Raw genomic sequence first — 19,135 nt, 5'->3', positions numbered from 1 at the left:
CGCATTGTTACCAAGCCCAAAGTCAAGATAATCGACGATAATTCTGCCATTTGCACGTCATAATTCCTTGAGCGCTACTGAAGTAACAGATTGTGTTATGCGCGCCCCGTGTGAATGGGAAAAGCATGCTGTTTCATGGTACGAAAAAACGCGCTCGGCTCTTACCGAGTAATACTCAGGTGCTTGGGAACAAGAATAAGGTCACGTCTTGAAGCACAGTTGAATTGATTATGCGTTGGTTATCGACCACTTGCTGGACGTCGCCGTAAGCATATCAGTCGGGAAGCTGATGGGGGTGCTGTGTTTTATTGGAAAGCGGATGACCCAGTCAACACCTGTGCGATTAAAGGCACCGGCCAAGATAACAATTCCATCGCGAATTTGATACTGTGTGATGACCGCAGCTTCCGATCGAGTGTTTCCGTTCAGTGCCGTCTCAGTTGCGATGCAGTTTAACATTATCGTGCTCCTATATACGGCAAACGCGTGCAGTGAAGCAGACTCTGAAGTGGTGCTCACCTGCAGGACGTGCGGCACGGCGCTTGTCTTTGCATTGTTGATCTGCGTACGCAAAATACGGAACTTCTCATTTAATATTCTTATACGTGGATAGAGCTAGAAAAAAAAGGACTGATAAACTTCCTCCAATATACATAACGTTTATGATATTTTGCGTTCCGTCAATGGGGGCAGCTTAAACTTATACTGATACGAGTTTTCCCGCCAAGATTTGTGATGGAAATACAAACCGCTCCACTAAAATAAGTGAGGAGAACACAAGGATTACGTACAATCAAGCTGTTAAAGAATGGTTTAAATATCTTTGCACTGACCGATATACCTAGCGGCAAGCAACGACGACGACCCGGATTGCTAAAAGTGAAGCATGTGGCCGTCCATTGCCATCGACAGGCTTAAACTGCTTGAGCGACTCGCTCGCTCGCTGCTGTTGGGGCCTGTCGTTTAGTTTTATGCCGCGTGCTGCTTCCGCGCAGCACATGCAATTTATTGTTCACTTTACGCGGATGTATTCCGACCACGCATATTGTGTGATACATTGCAGTACGACTATACTTGTAGATGGGCTAGTTGGTTCATACTCGCGGTGAAATCGAAGGCGAAACAATCTGAAATAAGAAAAGAACAAGAAATAGCGTACCTCGCAACTAAGCTTACTCAGAGCAGACGTGTTTATTTTTTATAAGGCAGGTGCTAGCGTGCGCAAACACATTTTCGCACCACAATCAGATTACTGAAATCAAATACTTTTTCTAACACAGAATCAAGGAATTGATGTTCAGTGCTGCGTAGAGCCACAGACTTATCTCTGACACACATGTTTCTTTTTGTTTAATAACCCTTCATTAACTGTCGTGGAAAATTCATCCTTTCCTCTGCCGAGTATGCGGATGTTAGAAAGACTTCGCTCACGCATGCAATAACCATATTGGATAGGCAACAGTACAGCAATGTTATTCTTGAGAATGAGTCTTGGGAATACGCGCTGCGTAAAAGTAATATTCAAGGGGGATTGTATCCCATCCCACGTTAAAGTCGGACATTTCCGACATCTGGTTCGACCATTCATCCAGAAGCCGCTTCAATGCCATCAGTGTTTCAGGCTAGGACACGTCAAGGGCGTGTGTCCCAACTCACTACTGTGTCCCCGTTGCGCTGAACCTCATGCAGAACAGACGTGCGGTGCCACGGTCCTGAAGTGCGCCAACTGTGGCGGCCCTCACGCGGCCTCGTCGAAGGACTATCCCCGCATCAAGAGGGAGCGCGCGGCTCTCAAGCAAATGGCCAGAGACAATTCGGCCCACACGGAGGCAGCCGAAGTAGTTCGGCGTCGGCGTCGACGTAGGCGCCATCGTACGTCTTCCAAGAAGGCGCATGTGCGAAGTAACAGTACCAACTCCACTGCGGTGCCAGTTAGTCGCGCCGCGAAAAGGACCACCTCTTCCACGAAGGAAGCAGAAAAGACTATCTTTAGAGGAATGGCCTACGCTACCGAGCTGCTCCCTTGCGAAGGAACCTCAGAAGGTCGGGGCCCCACCTGATCCTCCTCCGGCCATGGATGATTCACCTAAAACAGACCGTCAAGTCATCTCGGTGCTACGTTCTCTCATGGAGGCCATTCGAGCAATTTTAGTGGACATGGGGACACCGTCTGCTCAAAACGCACTTAAAGTGCTGGACGCCTTAAGCCCAGTGCTTGCATCCCTCAACTAGAAAGATGGCTACCCATACCCCATCCTTCCGGAAAGAAGTCCGTCGTCCAGTGGAACGCCAGAGGACTAAAATCACGAATTTCAGATTTTCGTCAGTTTGTGTACACCAATGTGTTTCCACTCATCGCCATTTGTTAGCCCAACTTGTCGAAACCAATAAGACTGTCAGGATACGAATTTATCATGTCATCAGCAAATGGTGCATGCAGCGAAATCGTCATTTTTGTTCGTCGTGAACTCGCCTATGTTTTGCAACCAAGTGCGCCCCACGACGACAATCAATATATATGCATCACAGTTAAAAAGAACGAACTCTTGCTTACTCTCATAGGCGTGTATATATCGCCTTCCAGCAATTTCGATACCAAAAGATTTGCGGATATCTTGTTTGTCCCGCCCCATGGGCCATCATAGGAGATTTCAATGCACACCATCCAGCATGGGGAAGTACGAGGACAAATGCAAGAGGACGAAGATTAGCAAGCATCGCTCACAACTATGGCCTTACCCTCCTGAACGATGGTAGCCCCACCTTTCTTCGAGGCGTGACATACGGCAGCTGCCTCGACCTTGCTTTCGTCTCCAACTCTCTCGCCAGATGTGTGAAGTGGTTTCCAGACATTGAGACACATGGGGGTGACCACATTCCCACCCATCTGAACATCAAAGGCTTGTCGTCTAGATCAGGCCCACGGAATACCATTCGGACGATTCAATGGGCCAACTTCAAATCTGAGATGGAAGATGCCTGCCGCGAGGGCCTGCAATCTGGGTTAGAGCAAACGATTAAAATTACGATGCAAAACGCCACTCGCATGATGACGATCTCTTCCACGCGAAATGACTTCGACATAGAATTAGAGCGACTTCGAACGCTTCGTCGCCGGGCGGAACGTCGATATCGGCGTACAAAATCAATTCATGACCTTAGGGCAGCCAGGAGTATGCAAAAGAAGATTCAGCGTCGTATGGATAGATTAGCATCGGAACGTTGGGCAACGTTTTGCCAGACACTCGAACCCCGCAAGCCACTGTCTCACATTTGGAAAACGGTGCAAGGTCTGCGTTGCCTTCCGGAACGGCGTTTTCCATTCAAGGCGCTAGCGCTTGTCCAAGAGCGGCAAGGCATCGATGTCGCAGAAGACTTTTGTGCGCGGATCGCAGACCAAGCGACTCGTCCAGATCCTCCAGCCCGAGCTGACGTCCCCTATTCCCGTGATTGCCGCATGGACCTTCCTTTTACAATGTAGGAGCTCGAAGCGGCTCTAGCTCTCTGCAGGCGCTCACCATCTCCGGTTCCAGATGGTATATCATACCGGGCCTTGTGCTATCTCGGAGAGTCCGCACGGATAGAATTGTTGAGCCTTTACAACTCCTCATGGCAGGAGGGAAATGTTCCGGACGAATGGAAAGTAAGCCGCCTGGTGCCACTCGTAAAGCAGGGTAAATCCCCATTAGAACTCACCTCTTACCGCCCAATAGCGCTGGCCAGCTGTGTAGGAAAGATAATGGAATGGATGATCCTTGGCCGCCTGGAATGGTACCTTGAATACTACAAGATTTATCAGATTTCCATGGCTGGTTTCCGACGTGACCGCTCTTCCATCGACAATGTAGTTGATCTCGTTTCATATGTCCAGCATGAAAGGTCCCGTAAGCGTTTATCTGCAGCTTTATTCTTAGATGTGAAGGGGGCACACGATAACGTATTACATGAGGCCATTCTCGACGCCCTTGCGACGGTTGGCCTAGGTGGTCGAGTTTTTTTGTGGATTGCAAGTTACCTATCTGCAAGATCATTCTTTGTGTTAACTGACGATGGCCCAACTACGCGACGCTATACCAGCAGGGGCGTTCCTAAAGGCGGTGCTCTCAGCCCGACGCTATTCAACCTCGCTCTTGTTGGACTTGCTGAATACTTGCCAACTACGATCAAAATTTCAATATACGCTGACGACATGTGTGTCTCGACTTCGGCAGTCACACGTCCTCAGATACGTGCGCGACTTCAAAGAGCGGCCACTCTGACAGCGAATTACTTGTGTAAACAGGGTCTCAGCATATCACCAGAAAAATGCGCACTAGTAGCATTTACTCGCAAACCGATGACGCATTATGTCATCTCAATCAATGGGCGGACCATTTCCTATGTCCGAACCCACAGATTCATTGGCGTAATTATTGACCGAGACCTCTGTTGGAGCCCGCACGTGGCCTACATGAAACGGCGCCTGACAGCAACTTCCCAGTTGTTTAAATACTTGACAGGAAAGACGTGGGGGATGTCAGTAGACGCAATGCTTAAACTCTACAGAGTTCTCTTTCTCAGTTTTCTAAGATATAGTCTACCTGTACTGAACAACACCTGCAAGACAAATATTCGTGTTGTGCAGGCAGCACAAGCTCAAGCACTCAGAGTCTGCCTTGGTTTGCCCAGATGCACGTCAACAGACGCAACTATTACGATTGCTCGGGACCATCCAATGCGAACTCGCATTACGGTGGAAGCCCTGAGAACGCACATCAGACATTTTGCACGTGCCCCCTATCACCACCTTGCAGCACTACCTTCAGACAGGCACCAATCATTCTCCAAAACTATCATCAAGTACAACGACAAACTTCCCTCGGGCTTCACCGCTGCATTTAAACCATCGATACCCCCTTGGTGTCTTATCAGCCCCACAGTCCATCTCAGTGTACCAGGAATCGGGAAAAAGTCTGAACTGTCGTCGCCTGTGCTGAAACAACTGTCTCTGCTTCTTCTGCATGAGAGGTACGCGGATAGTGAACACATCTATACTGATGGTTCCACAAACATCCAGTGTTCGTCCGGTGCTGTGGTTGTCCCAGCAAAAGCTGTTACCATCAGCTTTAGGACTGACCACCCAACAACATCGACATCTGCTGAACTAGCTGCTCTTCGCGCTGCACTTCGTTTCGTCAATCGGGAGCCACCTCGACAATGGTCAATCTTCAGCGACTCAAAGGCAGCCCTACAATCTTTACTATCAGCTCTGCGTCGCGGGCCATTCGAACAGCTCGTATTCGATATTAGATGCCTACTCCATACATCACAGGAGAAAGGACACCACGTGACGTTTCAGTGACTGCCAAGTCACTGCGGCGTCACTGGAAACGAAGACGCCGATAATGCCGCTCGGGCAGCTCTTGAAGACGCACAAAAGGAGGCCATACCGCTTTCACGATCCGACGCAGCTAGCAGACTTCGAGTGCTTGCACAGGAGATCACGCTCTCTCTATGGTGCACACCAAACAGCCAGACCAACCAGAGCAACCGTCAATACCACCTGCCCTCTTTGATGCATCTCTATAAGCCAACTGGACTCCGCCGAAGAGAGACGACTCTGCTTTATCGCTTATGGCTAGGGGTGGCTTCCACGAAATCTTACTCCTTCCGCATTGGAATGGCCGACAACGCTCTTTGCAATGCCTGTATTTGCGAGGAGACGCTGGAACACATGCTGTGCGACTGTCCTGAATATAATGTTCAGCGACAGTCCCTGGCATCTGTTCTAGCACACCTTGACACTAGACCATTGTCCCTCGACACGATTTTCACATGCCGCCGACAGAAGACATCGCAGGTGAAGGCGACGAAGGGACTACTTCGGTTTTTGAAAGAGACGGGATTGGACAAGCGGCTGTGACAGTGATATCACGTACCATGCCAGATTAATGGACTCCAACGGACGATGTGTGTGTGCTGTGCTATGTGCTCTCTCCCCCTTCCCCATCTTTCATCTCCCCCATCCCTCTCCCATGTGTAGGGTAGCAAACCGGTTAAGCTAAACTGGTTAACCTCCCTGCCTTTCCTTCTCCACTTTTTCCTTCCTTCGTTCCTTGAGAGAAAGCTCATACTTCCTTGCCCAGCCATTGACGTAGCTATTGCAAGTGAGCGGGATTTTTTACACCAGGTCAACAGCGCAGGCAACATACGGCCTAGTAAGCTTCTTCCCACACAGGGACGGCTTTTGCGGTTCTTAAATGCGTGGGCACAAGCGAGCCAGCTTCCGTGATGCCGGAAAGACAATAGGTGACTTGTAACTGTTAGTCCGTGTAAACATGGTTCCGTTTCGGAAAATTCTACGGGCGCCGTTGTTCTACCATCTCAATCGGTCTTCATCAAGTTTAAGACATCACACGTAACGACATCTACAGGCTCTGAACTGGCCGCTCTTCGCGCTGCTGTCGAATACATTGAAAAAGAACCGCCCAACAAATGGGCAATATTTTGTGACTCGAAAGCAGCCCTCCAGAGCTTGCGAAGTTTACGACGTGGCAATTATGAACAGCTGGTGTCACAAATCAACGAAACCTGCCATTGCGCTTCTGAAAGAGGACATATCATATTTCAGTGGCTGCCCGGACATTGTGGCATCGTTGGTAATCACCTCGCTGATGACGCTGCCCGACGCGCCCAGGCTGGCTCACCGACACTCCTCATACCTTTATCCAGAGTCGATGCTGCAAGAGAGCTTCGCAATCTCGCTCGTACAATCACGTTAGGTTGCTGGCATACACCACAGAACTTTAAGTGTCGTTTACACAGCCTCGACCCATCACTGAAACTTACATTACCAGCGAACCTTTCACGACGTGACGCAACACTGCTGTGTCGGCTGTGGGTAGGAGTAGCATTCACCAACTCCTACAGCTATCGTATTGGAATGGCGGATTCACCAATGTGCGCTAAGTGCAAGTGTGAAGAGACCATCAGTCACCTTCTGTGCCACTGTTCTCGCTTCGATAATCAACGCGAGACTCTCCAGTGTGCCTTAAATAGACTGGATGACAGGCCATTTACGGAAGCGAAGATCTTGGGAGGCTGGCCTCACAGTTCATTGGCCCAGAAAGCAGTTCGAGCGCTTTTTCGCTACCTGAGGGCAACAGACTTGAGTGGCCGACTGTAGACATCCTACACCTAAGTTCTCTCTCTCCCTCTTTCACTCCCCATTCCCCTCCCCACGTGTAGGGTAGCAAACTGGACTCAGTCTGGTTAACCTCCCTGCCTTTCCGTCTTCCCTTTTCTCTCTCTCTCTCTCTTGTAACTGTTAGTCACTTTCTTCAAGCTCTGAGCCACTTCGTGCGCGTAATGGAGAACATGTGGCCTTTTTTCCACTAGCGGCTTGGCGTTTTGCTTGCCTTTCATTTTCTGAAGGAAAGCCATAGCCAGAAATGTTGCACATTGTCCTTCCGGCAAGCTGCTGGACTTCGCCGCAGTACACCAGCGTAATTTAGTGGGCAGTATTTTCAAAAAATACATATATTCCAAAAGATGCGCCGAGTTTCAACAACTTTCAAACAGCAATGTTCAGAGTCTACTTCCTTTTAATAAAATGCGCATTCACGGCACTTCGTCGGCACTTAGTGCTGCGTGATAGCAGTGTTTTGGTCGGCACACTGAGGTCGCTTACTTCAACAGCCCTCGTCAACACTGCACGATCCACACAATAAGGGAAGACAATATTGCGAGTTATACACGAATATGAGAAAGTTCTGATTTTCGATGAATTTAAAGTAAGCCCGTTTAGCTGGCACCATTGAGAGAATGAGGATACGTAGGACTGCGGGGAGGGCGACAGTTCTCGATACTGGGTATCTCCTTAAATATTTTGATGTCGTCAGCGTAAAGAAGAAATTAGCACTTCTGGACTACTGCAGAAACGTCATTTATGAAAATATGGAACCACGGGGCACACCACTATATAGCGTATGTTGATCATTGTTGATCACGATGCTCACGAAGCAGGATCCATCGAGGAGATAGCTGCCTGGTACAGCTACAGTAGCAGCTTGAACACCGTAGTGCGCAAGTTTCTCGAGCAGTAGGGGATTGACTGCGTCAACGGCTTCGGTGAGGTCGCAGTACACATCAATTTGCCGCTTTTCCGTGACGGGCATGCAAATATGCATCAAGTTGTCAAGGTTGGTGGTCGCTCAGCGGCCAGAAAGAAATTCATGAATATTTAGAATAACAGCATTTTTTACACTGAATAACAATACACTGTGACTAATTCGGAAAGCTTGAAAATGAGAAAGAGAAGGAAAGCCGGCTGATAGTTTGCGACATACGTCTTGATGCCTGATTTAAAGGCAGGAAAAAAATGCGAGTGGTTTTTCAAGCGTGCGGGAAAGTGGAATTATACGGACCGTTAGTAAAGATGTCAGCACAGGTGCTAAGATCCTGCCGTACGCTTTGATATTAGCGGTCGGGTTACCATCTGGGCCGCAGGACAAAGATGGCCTCGGACGCCTGAGGCATTCGCTGTTGAGATTTTGGTCAATGAGTACCGAGCTGGAAATTTTAGCAAAAGGGCGCGGCTGGTGGACAGTGCTGTCAGGTGACGGTTATTATAGACAGGAAAAATGAAGAGCGAAAGAAATCACCGGCTCTTTGCCCTTCTCCCCCACAGAGTCGAGCGGATACGATCTATAGAGTTTTACTGGAGCGCTTACGAAAATGTCTCCAAAGATCTGAGTGTAAATATGTGTAGAGTCACGGTAGTTCTCGTAGAAATATAGTAGCGTGAGCTGTCTAAGGGCTGGCGATGATAGATCAGGTTTTTTCGAGATACCAGGTATTGTGAGGTTGATTTTAGGCTGAGCGACGCACCATGGAGGAATCGAAGGTCGCGCCGCCGGAGTGAAAGAAGCTGGCAAAGATTCATCATATGCGGTTATCGTTTGGCTGAAAGATGTGTGTGGTCTGTCCGCTGTTAGGGAGGCCAAGTGGTAACGAGGAGTCCTGGCCAAATGCCTTATATGGGTCCTGAGTACTTCAATTTCAATGTGGGTCCTGACAAGGTGGTCTCCAGCGATTGCTATCGTAGCCACTGTTGAAACACTCTCAGGCAGGCCTACACAGATCCGGAGCACTTGACCCTGAAGACTGTATTGTGCGTAGATTTGTTTTACCTGTGTTGTTTATTGCTGGCAAACTGTATCGCAGAAATCCTAGAAAAAGCACCCTGTACAGTTGCAACATGGCTCTTGGCGACATTCCCCAGGTCTTGCCAGCGAAAAACTTGAACAGGTGACAGATGCCTGTCAACCGTTTTTTCACGTATGACACGTGTGGGCTCCATGACAAGTCCCTGTCGATTATGACACCTAGAAACTTGTACCATCATCATTTATCATTACACTGTAGTTTGCCATGGGTTTGCGCGTAAATGGCACTAGTGCGCATTTCTCGGAGGAAATTTCCAGGCCTCGATTACGGAGGTAGATAAGTTTGTGTGGCGGCTCTCTGAATTCTCGCTCGCAACTGTAGGCGTGTTACTGCAGAGGTCCATATGCAGATGTCATCCGCGTACATTGATAGCCTGAGTGCAGTTGGCACGTGCTCAAGGAGAGCAATTAGTGTTATAGTAAATAACACAGGGCTAAGTACACCGCCCTGGGGGACGCCGCGGTAGCTATAATGTAGACAAGTATGGCCTTCCTCGGTGCTTACAAAAAAGGATCGCATGGATAGATAGCTCCGTATCCATTGAAACATCGGACCACCCACTCCTACCTCTGCGAGAGCAGAGAGGATGGCTTCATGCGTAACGTTGTCATACGCCCCTATAACGTCGAGGAATAAAGAAGCGCAGAGACGCTTACGGCATTTCTCATGTTGAATGTAGGTGACCAGGTCGATGACGTTATCGATCGATGATCGACCACGTCGAAAGCCCGCCATGGCATCTGGGTAGGTGTTGTGGTACTCCAAGTACCACTCCAGGCGTCCTAGGATCATCCTCTCCATTACTTTGCCCACACAGCTCGCCAAAGCGATCGGGCGATATGACGAGAGTTCCAACGGCGACTTGCCAGGCTTCAGCAGTGGAACAAGGCGACTTGTCTTCCAGGTTGTTTGTAGTGCGCCATCTCTCCAAGATTCATTGTACACCTGAAGGAGAACTCCTCTCACTCGCTCCCCCAGGTGACACAGAGCTCGGTAGGAAGTTCCGTCAGGTCCTGGCGCTGATGTGCGGCTACACAAAGCTAATGCTGCCTTAAGTTCATGGATTGAGAATGGTAGATCCATCCGCTGATCACGTGGTGGCGGACAGCTACTCGAAGGCGATGGAATGTTGGTAGCTGTGAGTTGGCCGGATAATCTGGCGCAGAAATCCTCTGCCACGTCAATCTCCGATCTCTTTTGAGAGAGGGCAAGCGCCTTGAATGGGAATCGCTGTACGGGGAGTGTCCGGAGACCGCGCACCGTTCTCCATAGTTGCGATAAAGGCTTGCGTGGATCTAGCGACTCACGGAAGGCAGTCCAACGTTGCGATTCGAGCTTCTCTAACCGGCGCTGTATCTTCTTTTGCGTGCGCCTGGCGGTCCGTAAATCGTCCATCGTCTTCGTACGTCGGTACCTTCGTTCAGCACGTCGTCGGATTGCAATCAATGCGGGACTTGTTATTGCGCTTATGCAGGTGGTTACCGAGGGCCACAAGTGGTGGAATTGTCCTATCCATTTGTTAGTCTTAGGACTTCAGGCTTTTCTGTGGGCACGCTCCTTACGCTTTAGAATAGTTCCACAGAGAATCAGTGGGTAAATTCCATCGTTTGGGATTGTACTGGGCTGTGTAGTCATGCTCACATCCAGAAAAATTTCGGTAAAGCGATGGACCTGTTCGTCGACGTCGCATATACTAGTGGCGAGAGACCAATCAACAATGCAGAAAAAACTTGATAAGGCCAGCATAGTCACCGCATTGAAAAGCAAAAAGGAGGAATTTACTGACTCCGGCCTTATGTCGACCGTTATGGCGTAAGACCGGCAAGGACGCGGATATCTTAATCTAGGGATGAAACTTGTCAGGACGATCAAGGCAAATGTCAGAGTGCGACATAGTTACATTCTGTACATATGACAGGCACAAGTCTAAAACAATACCGCGACAGCTCTCAGTTAAACTGTAGTGCTGAATGAAGGTAAACGCTAGGAAATGTATCAACGAGCTGCATTTGTTTGCTATGAAATTATTGGGAAAAGGTGTAACTAACTATGGGATTTTACGTGCCAAAACCACTTTCTGATTATGAGGCATGCCGCAGTGGAGGACTCCGGGAATTTCGACCACCTGGGGTTCTTTAACGTGCACCTAAATCTAAGTACACGGGTGTTTTCGCATTTCGCCCCCATCGAAATGCGGCCGCCGTGACCGGGATTCGATCCCGCGACATCGTGCTCAGCAGCCTAACACCATAGCCACTGAGCAACCAGGGCGGGTGGAAAAGGTGTAGTTGCTCCTCTACATTATTATTATTATTATTATTATTATTATTATTATTATTGACCCTTTGTAGAGGGTACAGAGAGGTTCAGGCCTATCAAAGCCAACAGGAGGCTTGAGGTACTGGGCCTATAAAAAATAATAATAATAATAATAATAATAATAATAATATGGAACAGTCAGTTAAAAAATAAGCGAAATGATGCCTGCATTCCTGGCTAGCTTTTATTTGCGAACGTGACGTCACTGGTTCCGTCAACTTTTATACAAATTTTTAGACAGTATTCCTTCCAACAGCCTTAAGGGCATATTGCGAGACCTTATACAAGTGGCACGATGCTTTTCCTTCTCGTTTTTCTGGCTTTAACAAGTTCTTATGGATGCAATTATCGCTATAGGGAAGGGCGATTACTGCACCGCCGGGCGAACAATTAAGTATGTATTCATTGAAGCCGGTCAGTCTTTGACCGCGATGTCGAAAGAAGAGCGAGGGGAGATCATGCAGCTGATGATTACGTGGCCTCACAGACGACGTCCCTGGCCCTCAACTACTTCACGTCTCTTATTGCTTTGCATGGATGGAAGAATTTGGAAGAGAGTTTCGATAGAGATTTCTTCGCATTGAAAGAAAATGGCGGCAATAAGAGAAGGAACACTTTAGGCTGAAGACTCCCCCTTCGGAGTCTCCCAAAGACGTTTGAAGTTTTTCGTATGTGCTTAGTGTGGTCCTCCTGTTCGTTAATTAGCTATGATGCTTTAAAGACATGACTGTGTCCAAGAACTCGAGAGCCACTGTCACTATGCCGTATTGTGCTAGCTGGGAATTCGATCGTGCATGAGCGTCCTAGTCCGAGCGCTGCTTCCTCAGCGCTGTAGTCGATCGAACCACACGCTGTTCTCTGCCGCAACTGATGCTTGTGCGCCAGGGACTACTTCGCGTTCTTTCTCTTCTCACATATATGCATTTTTTTTTGTCACGAAAGGTCAGCGCTTATCGACCTCTTATTGATCAAGTTTTCATATACTTCATGGAGACTGCATTTGAGCGCAGCGCTAAAGTACTGAGGCATCCCCGGAAATGTTAGAGGCACTTAAACAAAATGCTACGTCAAGTTATACGGGCAAAGTAGACCTTGAAAACTGCTTTCGTTAATTTCGCTGTAATAGGCTTATTGTTAGAAGTGAAAATGAGGATTAAAATGAATGTATTTTAACACTTACGTTCTGGCGGAACTTCAGCGCCGTCAGTGTGACGTCATAAATTTGAAAGTTTGTATTTTCTTTTTGTGTTTAGACCATTGTGACTTGCCAAGTTCAGTGTAACAAGGCGCTTCTAGAATATAATTTAGTTCATCATTACCGATAGCAAATTAACTAGACCTGAGTGGACACCATCAAAATGCATGACGTCATGGCTAGCGGGTGAGCGAATGCCAAGACGGCGTCGCCAGCCGTCATTCATTTCTACGCCTTTTGTGGCCCACCAAGCATCTTCTCACGGTAAGAGTGGGTTTTTCATGTTCTAGAAGGGTAACTGAATAATTTAGCTTAGCCTAGTTTTCTGTTTTCCCTGAAAAGAACTCTCGCCGTTATGCATGAGTATATGAAATACTATGCATTTAAAAATTTGAAATGCAAGGGAGGTTATTCTATGGCGGTCAAGTAGTGCATTACAAGGGTAGAGCTCCAATTAAGTGTTCAGCACGCCAACTTCGAAAAAAATGGTGCACATTAAACAACCATGTGTCCGATTACTGAGAGGGAGACTGCATTATGAATTAACTCTAAGTTTAATAGTTGTGACGAGCTTGGCGGAGCACCCAGACAGACGTAGGAGCGTCTTGTCGAAGGGGATCAAACAGCGCAAAAAAAAAAACGGAACATCAGGGGAGACGAGACACACAGCGCTGATTAACAATCACTTCTTTATTGCACTTAAACTGCAATATAGCGTCTTGTGTGCTTACATGAAGGAAACGACAAAGTGATACAATGCAGCATAATCAGAAAGGAAGATCTTGATATTAACTACACTGCTCCATATAAGAATCCAGTCAGCAAAATTCCAGTTCAATATTGAAAACGGGAAGACAGGCAAAATAAAGCGTGCCTGACATGTCCCAACTTGTGCTGGTCATCAATAGGGGACAATACCAACATGCTTTGAAATTGCCCTCCCTGGGTGCTGAAAAATAATTGAGCCCAATGTTCTTTTTTCCTGAACGTGCCGCTGTGAACCTGGGGCGGAATTCACAAAGCTTCTCGTTCGCAAGTGCTCTTCGCCATTGGCTGGGTGCCTTCACTATTAACATCTCCAGCATCAGGATTGTGTGGAATTTTCTCTTAGCGTACGACGTTTCAAGCGTAAGAAGTTCTATCGCAGAAGCGGTTTTTGATGAGGTCTTCCGCAGACTTCTGTTGCACGGATGAAAAGGAAACGGCGTCATCGCCTGTCATGGCAGTACCTGGCTATACCTAGGCTTTCCCGTTTCAGGCCCCACAGGTACTTCCCAGTCACGAACGGCATGCGTGTTATCAGTGTGACGCAGCATTCTCGACAGGAAAGTAGCGAGCGCCGAGTTTTCAGGAAAGGAAACGCAAGCAAGGCAGATGACGATTATCGTTGCGAGACAAATATACACCCCAAAGGGTGCAACCGTTTTATGAGTGAACAATAATCGTCGTCTTGCCCGCATTTCCTTTCTTGAAACCGCTGCGCTCGATACTTTCCTGTCGAGAATTTTCTGTCATGCTGATAACGCGCATGCCGTTCATGACTGGGAAGTACCGGGCTCGCGGCGTTAAGGAAAGGAAATGCGGACAAGACAGATGACGATTATCGTTGTGTAGCAAGATACGACCCAAAAGTTGTAATTCTGCTTAAGAGTGTAGCGACGCGCTAGACGCGCCATATGCCTATACTCTAAGAAAAGTTCACACCCTTTGAGTCGTATCTTGCCACACAACGATAAACGTCATCTGTCTTCTCCGCATTTTCTTTCTTTAACGCGGCGAGCCCGGTACTTTCCAGTAACGAACGGCATGCGCGTTATCAGCATGACGTAGCATTCCCGACAGGAAACAAGCGCATTGTTTTCAAGAAAGGAAATGCGGGCATGACAGATGACAATTAGTGTGGTGTGGCAAATATACAGTCCAAAGGGTGTAAACTTTTCTTAGAGTGTAAGAGTGTACGTCATGCTGGCGCATGACGACACGCCACCGAGACCGGCTGCGCATGTGATGTTCGCCTGTTAAGCGACCCGTTTATTTTGGACGTAGCCTGTTTGTTCGGCTCCCGGCGTATTCTTCCGTTCCTTGTGCATTTCGACACGGCGCCAATGCGCTGGTGGACTACAGCAAGTTGAGAAATTTTTTTCGACAGTCTGCTACACATTTGGAGCAATTTAGGCTTTTGCGGCACTGAACCGAGACCAATTGTGACGCAATTAGCGAAAAACAACTCTTCCGTCCTGGCGTAGTTGATTTGCGTGAATGACTCGTATACTGGTAGATGTTTGCGACGCTTTCTATGAGCTCCTGCATCATTTTCATCATTTTAACCGGTTATGATAGTTCTAGGGCACGCTCGCCGCGCCCAGCTTTGTGGAGCAGTTAGTTTCGCGTGTACTGAATCTTACTGGGACAACGTTTGGCGCTTTCTTTAACCCCCAACATAAAGGTGGCTAATTTTGTTACTTTTTCGGGTACCTTTGAAGCACAGTGGCCGCGCCCAGCGCTGTGACGCAGTTAGCGAAAAGCAGCTCGGCCGTGTCACACAGTTGCGCGTGTACAAAATCTTACTGGGACGAGTGTTGGCGCTTCTCTGACCCCGAACATTATTGTGATTAATTTTGTTACACTCTGGGTTACTTTTGAGGCATGCTCGCCGCATCCGGCTTTGTGACGCAGTTAGCGAAAAGCAGCTCGGCCGTGTGACGCAGTAAGTTTCGCGTGTACTGAATCTTGCTGGGACAAGTTCGTGACGCATTCTCTGACCCCCAACATTATTGTAATTTCGTTACTTATGTTCTAGCATACTTTTGAGGTACGCTCACCTCGTCTGGCGTTGTGACGCAGTCAGCAAAAGCAGCTCGGTCCTGGTGAGAAAGTAAGTTTTGCGTGTACTGAATCTCAGTGGGACAAGTTTGTGGCACTTTTTGTGGCCCCGCAACATCATATACTTTCTTTCGGTACTCACGCTTGCGAAAACGCGACAATTGGCAGGAGTGATAACACTGGAGTGTGTTGCTTGTGCTGGCAGAACGTGCGAAATATAACGCCGAGGAGCTCAAAAACTAAGAACCTGAAAATTCCTTCTTCAGAGTGACTGAAAACAGGCTTTGCACCCACGCATTTGTCTTGAGCGCGAGTAGAATGGATTCTGTCAGTGTCTAGCATGGTCTGGCTACTCCTGTTTATGTAGCTTACCATCGCGTCGGTTGAGGCCAAGTTGTTTTGGAAACGAGCAGTCGCCCGTGCATTTGTGCTCTTAAAGTGCAGGAAGTAATGAGCGGGAATAGGGAATGCTTGCAGATCAGATGTTTTCATATTTTATGGTGTTGTTTGGAATGAGTCGGGTATTTTCTGCACTCTGTGTACGTAGAATCGGATTGCTTTGGTTCGTAATGCCGCCCATTCACGACTTTCGCACGCTTTGCCTCTACACGCAGTATTCCTATAAGGTCTAAACGCCAAAATGACACATGCTTTTAATTTTTTCAGCTGACACCATCCGGTGGAGCTTCGTACGAGAACTACTGCTACTTACCTGGTGGCAGAACGTTGGATGAATGCACAAAAAGCCCGGAACGAGCATTTATATAGAGCAAAATTAAAATTTCTTGATTTACTAGTCGTCTTGCATCTACTTAACGAAATTGCTGCGTCAGATTCGATGGAGGCTTGTAGAGATCGTTCGCAATTATTTGTACTAAATACAACGATTCCGTACTAAGAACGCGCGCGGTTGAGCAGCAGAAGCAAAAGAATATTGCCGCGCCGATTAGCGCAGCCGGCGCAAAGTGTGCTACCTAGTGTTCAAAACGCGCGCGCCCGAAACTGGAAGATGTTAATCTCATCCACTTGGTGCGCTACAGTCAATTCGGCCGTTGGCTCTATGGGAGTGTCCGCCTTTGTTAAATGGTTCGAACATCTTCGCGGACTGGAAGGGGCGGGGATTTTCTTCCTTTTTCCTCCTTCGTCAATGTTCCGAGGTGTGCTCCGAGTATAAACTATCAGAAGGATCAGTCTTTCGTGAGCGTTTGCTCACAAGAAAGAAATAGAGTCGAACGATAGGAAGCATTGAATTATATCGACCAAGGTCGCCCAGAATTTTCAGGCCTAGTTTGCCTCTTCACGCGATTTCGCGTGTCGCCGTCTGTCTGGCCCAGTAGAAGCTGTCAGCGATAAGATGGCTTCCGCGAGGTTTCGCGTGACTCGGAACCCGACGCGTTGGAGTATGCGGCTTACAGCGTTTTTGTCGCTGTGCCAAACTACCAGGAACGCTTTCGGCCCGTCTACCTCGACGCCACCGGTGCAGGGTCACGCGAAAGTAATAGCATAGAGAAAGAAAAGTTAAGGTGCGTACGCTCGGCGCAATCTGGCATCAGAAAACGCGTCACGGCCTAGTTCCTACTCCAGCCACCAACTGACGCGAGCATGACAAAAACCGAGCTCAAAGGTCGCCATTTTGACGCGGTTGCTTTATGAAACTTGAATTGCAGAAGGGTGCTCGACTCCTTCAGGAAAGGAGGCGTCCGGGACATATTCGGAACGTGGCAAGAACGCTGAGAGCGCTATATTGGTGTGCAGGGGGCAATTTTATGAGAGGACAGTATTTGAATGCATATAAATAAATTTCTTCAAAACGAAGCCAGTCTATAAACTTTTTGATAACACCATGCATATGATGCATAACAACCATTCTCTACCAAACAAAGCATGCATGCTTCGCGTTACGTAGATGTGAATTTAAATTATGTCTCGCCTTATTTTTTTTTTTATTTTCGCTTCCAGTTCAAAAATTGAACTGCCTTTACCACCTTATCACTACAACTGTGTCACTAGGTGTTTTCACTAACTACAACTACAAAACTGGCACAATCTGGTCTTCCTTTGGCATTTTCTTACCGGTTGTCGGGTGCTTCATTTCGCGTCGAAATGCCTACATATTACATACATACTACATATTATTAATTTATTTGTATTTTACACTAGTATGCATTATAGTATGTACCAGTGCATTACCGCTTTCAACGGAGCTAATACTGTTATAGATACTTGAACTGCCATATAATTGGAAATGGTATTAGGTGCCCTACCTTGTTAAATCTAATTTAGTGCTTTAAGGGCATTCATTACCTATTGACCAGCTTTGTAATTTGTATTGACGCATAGACTGCCCATCTGTCCCAGTCTCAAATCGGACTGAAAGTTTGATAGTACCTATTTATATGAAAATGAGTAAATATTATTTCTTGCCTCGGCGACACATGTGGCTTCGTAAAGAACCTCCTCTGGGCCCTAACAAAAGGCTGTAGGGTCATCCTGTGTGTTGTAGTTGCCAAAATCTATCCGTGCAATTAAAACGCACTTTCATGTTACGTATATATAGTTCGTACCCCGAGTGCTTAATGGTTCGATGACAAATTGCAGAGCTTCCGGTGCCGTCTAACCTCACTGTGGTGGCTGTCGGGCCAGCGTCCATCAACGTCACCTGGCAGCTTCCGGGGAATAGCACCAACATTACTGGCTACCAGGTGTCCTGGTGCATCAGCGACTTGTGCGTCGGCAAGCTGAACGACCTTACGACAAGGACTTTCTATTCGGTTCAACGGCTACAAGACTTTAAGAACTACACCGTGTTCGTCTGCGCCTACGTGGACCGCGGTCTGACCACCTTCGTTGGTCAATGCATCAATATTAGCGCCAAGACGCAGCCCGCGGGTGAGTGTCTGCTTGGCGTGCGTTTCTTCATTACTCAGCCGTAATGTAAAGAACGTCATCGATGACAGACGGTGCAAGCACATTGTCAGCTGATTCCAGCACTTAATCGGGAATGCTGAGGCGAGCGACTTTTAACGGACTCCGTATGCTTGGTTACATGCCCAGGACAGAGTTTAGTGGAAAACGCAAAAGGCGTTTTATATTCAGCAAGAATTTCAAACAGGCAGGAACCTTATCACGTTAACTATTTTTTGACCTACTAACACCGTCGTTCCGTACCAGATTATACGCCGTCATTTTCACGGAAAGATGCCAAGAGATAAAATTGGCAGAGCCTTTTGTGTACGTTGTTATGAACAAAAAGCGAGAAAGTAACCGTCACAGTGTTGGGAAACGCCTATGCGGTAATTGTCGGAGAGTGCATTTGGTGAGTGCGTCGAAACTCGAGAAAACAGGACTGTGGAGTGCTAGACGTATATTGTATAGCAGGGCGACGATACCGGGCCGTAGCGTTAAAACATTTTCAAATATACTCCAGCTTAAGTCTTGTACTTCGTTATGTGGTCAACCATATACGCTCTAGCTTAAGTTTTGTACTTTATGTGGTCATCCATATAGCAAAAGTTCACTCGCTTTGTGTTGCTACTGGCAGTTGTTCTTTGCGGAAAACTGCAGATTCCTGATACGTTCTACATGATGTTG

General features: G+C 47.6%; 1 protein-coding gene across 1 annotated transcript in view; it reads left to right on the top strand.

Moving 5' to 3' along the window:
• The window catches only part of LOC126547867 (netrin receptor DCC-like), a 150,312-nt gene that overhangs the window by 129,168 nt on the left and 2,009 nt on the right, over positions 1-19,135 (top strand). The window contains exon 7 of the mRNA XM_050195893.3: positions 18,143-18,433. Coding sequence (XP_050051850.1) covers positions 18,143-18,433 — 291 coding nt within the window. The remainder of the gene's footprint in view (positions 1-18,142; positions 18,434-19,135) is intronic.

This window comes from Dermacentor andersoni, chromosome 1, assembly GCF_023375885.2.
Source record: "Dermacentor andersoni chromosome 1, qqDerAnde1_hic_scaffold, whole genome shotgun sequence".
In the NCBI taxonomy this organism is placed as follows: Eukaryota; Metazoa; Arthropoda; class Arachnida; order Ixodida; family Ixodidae; genus Dermacentor; species Dermacentor andersoni.
This window is presented reverse-complemented; position numbering and strand designations above follow the sequence as displayed.